General features: G+C 37.9%; 1 protein-coding gene across 1 annotated transcript; it reads left to right on the forward strand.

Moving 5' to 3' along the window:
* The first annotated feature begins 1,988 nt into the window (after nucleotides 1–1,988).
* LOC104963283 (aspartate aminotransferase, cytoplasmic-like) lies at nucleotides 1,989–4,911 on the forward strand. The gene is made up of 4 exons (XM_010791851.1): nucleotides 1,989–2,293; nucleotides 3,325–3,506; nucleotides 4,383–4,514; nucleotides 4,870–4,911. Exons 1-4 carry the CDS (start codon nucleotides 2,110–2,112, stop codon nucleotides 4,909–4,911), a joined length of 540 nt encoding a protein of 179 aa, XP_010790153.1. The 5' UTR covers nucleotides 1,989–2,109.
* The last annotated feature ends 84 nt before the right edge of the window (nucleotides 4,912–4,995 follow it).

Here is a 4,995-nt window from a genome sequence, read left to right on the forward strand (position 1 = left end):
TGTGTGTGTGTGTGTGTGTGTGTGTGTGTGTGTGTGTGTGTGTGTGTGTGTGTGTGTGTGTGTCTTTAATTTGTGTGTTTCTGTGTGTTTTTCTCTGTCTGTCTGTCCTGGTATTGTATCCGGGTCAGATTGACCGGAACCTCTTATGAAGTAAATTATTGCCTATAAAAACAACATGAAACATTAAATAATCAGTTGCATTCATTTCTTATGGCTCTATCTGCAGCTTTTCCAGAGTCATTTCTTATGATTACATTTTTCCACAGGCCAACAACAGCTTCAAAAAACAATTTCCCTCAAAGAAAAAAACAAATATGCCCTGTTGTCACAAAAAAAAAAGTGCAGAAGGAAACATCCATTAAACTCAGTGTGCTGCTCTGTGATGCTAGTTCAAGCAGATACTTGGCATCTCATCTTGGGTGCAAGTTCATCAATGTTTGGGCTCAGGCTCTGAGCTGAGGAGACCCTCAGGATGGAGTGAAGGTGTGCGTGCAATATACCGGCGGGCCAGATCTAATAGTATTTAGAAATTATCCTGCGGGCCGAAATTAAATCCACCAAGGGCCTGATTTGGCCCCAGGACCTTGAGTTTGACACATGTGCTTTAATGACTCCTGTTCAGCTAATTGCCTAACTAGCCAATTTAGCCATCTACTGCCATCTAGTGCATTCATGTGTGATTACCAGCTGCATAAAGTGCACTATGGAACTTCTTAAATATAATAGCAGAAAGATGATGACTTTGATTTTGGTTTGCAATAACTGTGAGGTTCAGCGCTTCTTCTTCATCCCTAGGAAGAGAAGCAGAAGCTAGATATATATTTTTTGTATAGGAATCTGAGTTCATGCTCAATATTACTCACATTTAAAAGGAAATATAATTCCAGATTCTAGATGCAAGCCTGATCACTAAAATGTCCTCAAAATCTCTGCTTTGCACCAATACCTTGTTTATGGGTGGAAGAAGTATTCAGATTGTCAAAATATACTCCATTACAAGTAAAAGCCCTTCATTCAAAATCTTTCTAACGTAAAAGTAGTATTAAATATTATCAGCAACATGAACTTAAAGTATAAAAAGTCAAAGTAGTCATTCTGCAGAAGATAGCCTCTATATGTGTGATACGTATATAATTATATATGACCATTTTAAATAATATTGTTGCATCAAGTATAGGATCTTACTGTTGTAGACAAATAAAGTTCTGATTGACTTTTTTGAAAAATGTTTAAATAATTGGACTCTTTTGAGTTGTCCACTAGTTTCATTTTAAAGGTGCATTTTTCTAAAAGTAGCTAAAGCGCTTTAATAAATATAGTAGAGAAGAAAAAGAACAGTATAAAGTTGCATTAAATGGAAATACTCAAGTTTCATGTACTTCAAAATAGAAGTACATTACTCGAGTTACTGTCCACCAGGCTCACTGAAAACCATTAAAGCGAGAAATCCTTGCAAGAACATATACAAAAATCAGGACCTCTTGATTATATGTCTTATGACTGTTGACCCTAATGTTAATGGCATGTTTGTTGTGTTGATGTATGCTTAAATAGTTGTATGCTTTAATGTTTTAAAAAAAGGTAATGGTAAAACACAGACAGGGAACACTCTACTGTAACTGCACACAGTATAAAACGAGGGTTTAATCAGGGGTTCCTTATAAAAGCTCTCAATGGACTCGAGGTCACATTGTTCCAGCAACACTCTAGTTAAATAAAATAAAATGGCTCTTGACTTGCTGCTCACGTCAATGGTTCTTCTTTCATTTAGTGAGGCTTCAGCAGGCCTTTTGTAGAACCTCCAACACACACCCTAATGAAGAGGGCCCTCTTTCAGCTGATTTATTGTCAGTGGCAGAGCTGATTTATTGTCAGAGGCTCAGTGTAACACATTTGGGATTTCTGTCCTTGCCTTCACCTAAACTGATCCTTTCATGTCTAGACAGGCTTTCTACTGTATTTGAAGATAGCTCGCTGTGATGGCGAAAGTAAACTCACCGAATTAGACTGATAAACTCATCCATCACCGTTGCCGCGGTGACGGTATCCAACTACGTGCAGTATCCTGGCAACAGTGGCCAAACAAAAGGGCTGCTTTGCCTCGCAGGGATGAAGAAGATGAAGCGACCGGACAGCAAACTTAACGAAACAGAGGTGAAGCAAAATGGCGACTCAGGTGGTCATCTCTCTGTGTTTACCAATGTTCACACCGCGGCAGGAAGTCCCGAGAAAAGACTTCTGTCCGCCTTTAAGAAAGACACAAACCCCGGGAAGGCTTACCTGGCAGGGAGAGGTGAGTTTGCTCGTATACACATTAATTTAGCTCGGTTTAATATCTTGTTTTAAACTTGAAATCTTATTTTTTGGGAAAACTTTATTGACACAATAATAAAAACACAAGGACAGGTTTACAATGCAACACAGGTAACGAATAGAGGTGGGAAGTAACTCAGTAAATGTACTCAAGTAACCTACTCTACTGTACAATTCTGAGGGACCTGTACTTTACTTGAGTATTTCCATTTCATGCTGCTTTAATACTTCTATTCCACTACATTTTGTTGGATAAAACAACATCCGGGAAAAAATATCTAGATTATAATATTAACATGTGAACATCATTCACCTGGTTACAGATTGTCTTCTTCTATGTCTAGAGATTAGAAATAACATTGTAGCCTATTGATATATTTGTATCTATAATATTATATGATTCCCCCTTCAATTGCAAACATAAATGTTGCATAATATATTGTTTGCATGTTAATGTATGTAGAATATGTTTAATGGAAAAGATAATAATTATCACGTGGCTCCATCAGCTTTACATTATCAGAGCATAACACTTTAACTGCTGACACCTGTTGTCTATTTACTTTTAAAAACTTAATTGAATTACTAACTCGATCTGGAGGTTTACAGACATTACGCCCTGAAATCCACCATCTTTTAAATGTATTACTTTGTTAATGGCTGAATAATCATCTTTAACTAGACACACAAAGAAAAATATCAGCCACAATTTCTAAGCCTATTGTCAGAGAATATTTACTTTACCACTTTGGTTCACACTGTTTACCTGAATGTTGCCGCTTGTTTGTTCTAGATGACATTATTAAAACTAAAAAGCTTGTTTGTTAGATGACATTACACATACTACATTAAAACTAAAAAGCACAGTGTGTCCTAATTCAAATTTTGTGTGGGCTTGAGAGTCTTAATCACAGATTTGTTGGTTGTAACCTTTCTTTTCCAAAATGATGTTTGACAGTTTGAATACAGTGTTTGGTTGGATGACAATATTCCTATAACTGTCTTTTGCAGAGTATTACAGCGAGGATGGAAAGACCTTTGAACTGCGTCTTGTTAGAAGAATAAAGCAACAGCTAAGCGTTGATCCCACCACTCGCCCGGAGTATCCGTCTCCCCTCGGCCTAACAGAGTTCACCAGGCGAGCCACAGAGGTTGCTTTAGGGAAAAGCTCTCGGGCTATAGTGGAAGAACGGGTAATCTCAGCTATATTTTGTTACTGATTGGAGATAAGTTATATAATTACACCTCAGTTTGCACAGTACTCTGAAAATCAAGCAGCAGCATTTACCTTATCCTATCAATCAGCCCTGAATGATTTGCGTCTATCTTCTGAAGGACAGAAGAATGTGTCTGTTAAAGGAAAGAAAAATACCCATCCCCTACCCCCCACCCCTACCTAATTAGGTAATGGTCACAGAAATATTAATACAAATACAAATAAATAAAATAATACAAATAATAATAAAATGCATTCACGTCTATCTTCAGCATAAATCACTATCGTGGTTGGGAGGGTTACTTTTAAAAATGTACTCAGACACAATTACTAGTTACCTGGTAAAAAGAGATGTAATCAGTAACTTATCTAGGTATCACATAATACTATGAATGTAACCTGATTACTCTCTGTTACTTTTGGATAAGCTCAACATCAAATGCCATGGCAATAAATAAATAATAAATAAATATATACAACCAAATAAATATAAGATAAATATCAATATGTAAGTATTGTCAGGGAATAATATCGCCCTACATGTTTACCTTTTGCCCTCTGACGCAGCTGACCAACCTTGAGCAGCCGTTAACTCCCATAAGGAGGGGCTGCCCTAGCAAGTTTTAGTTGTTACCAGTTTATGACCGGCCAACTCTCGGTGAGAGATAGTTATTGTTGTGGGACACCTGGAACACATCCTTCTCGGGGTGTAGATGACCCAGAGCGCTGAAAATCGATGGTAACACAATGAGAGACAGAGTCTCGAATTAGATTACACGTGCGTCTTAAATTTCGGTTGTTTGTAAACAACATAGAATTTTAAACGACAATTCTTCTTCAATTTTAATGGCAGTGTCCCCTTTCTCTCCCAGTGACGGTGTGGTTCGCCGTGTCACTTAGTATGGTTAAAGAGTTCTCCAAGTCGGGGTTCAGCGTGTTCGTTGCGCCACTTTGGTCCCAGAGCTTGTGGATTTGGAACGGTTGGGTTAGTATTTTGTGGGGTCTCAATTTCAATTATAGTAGTTGAACTACCCTTTTGTGCTATCTCAAAAACAAAATAGTGGAAATATCATCTCGGAGTCGTAAAACTATATGACAATTTATACAACCAAGAAGAAAAAAATACAAATATAGGAAGACAACACACTGTACTATATGAACACCCTACTTTGAAGACTTTTCCGTTAACCTTTTCTGTCCTAGTTCTCTGTTCGCTCCTCTTTCGACCTCGAAACCTACCGTTTTTTGTGACTGCCAAATAAGACCTGCGAAGTCGGCCTCTTAAGTGTTCTGTACAGTTTCCGGTGCTCAAACTGGTGTGCCATCTCTACCGGTGTTAGGTGTGTGAGACTTCTGGGGAGGACATCGAGGTCCAAAATTGATCAAGTCTCACATTATTGAGTTTGTAAAGAAGTTTTCTATTCTGATTTGTCGACTCTGTGACTTAGTGTGTTAAACAACAACTG

The sequence above is a fragment of the Notothenia coriiceps genome, unplaced genomic scaffold (assembly GCF_000735185.1).
Source record: "Notothenia coriiceps isolate Sejong01 unplaced genomic scaffold, NC01 NC01_scaffold00035942, whole genome shotgun sequence".
NCBI classification, from domain to species: domain Eukaryota; kingdom Metazoa; phylum Chordata; class Actinopteri; order Perciformes; family Nototheniidae; genus Notothenia; species Notothenia coriiceps.

Excerpts from the sequence above, each read along its gene's own strand:
- LOC104963283 (XM_010791851.1), top strand. The coding sequence starts at position 2,110 with ATGAAGAAGATGAAGCGACCGGACAGCAAACTTAACGAAACAGAGGTG. Across the intron at positions 2,294-3,324 it reads GGCTTACCTGGCAGGGAGAG|AGTATTACAGCGAGGATGGA; the intron begins GTGAGTTTGCTC and ends TGTCTTTTGCAG. Across the intron at positions 4,515-4,869 it reads TGTGGATTTGGAACGGTTGG|GTGTGTGAGACTTCTGGGGA; the intron begins GTTAGTATTTTG and ends TACCGGTGTTAG.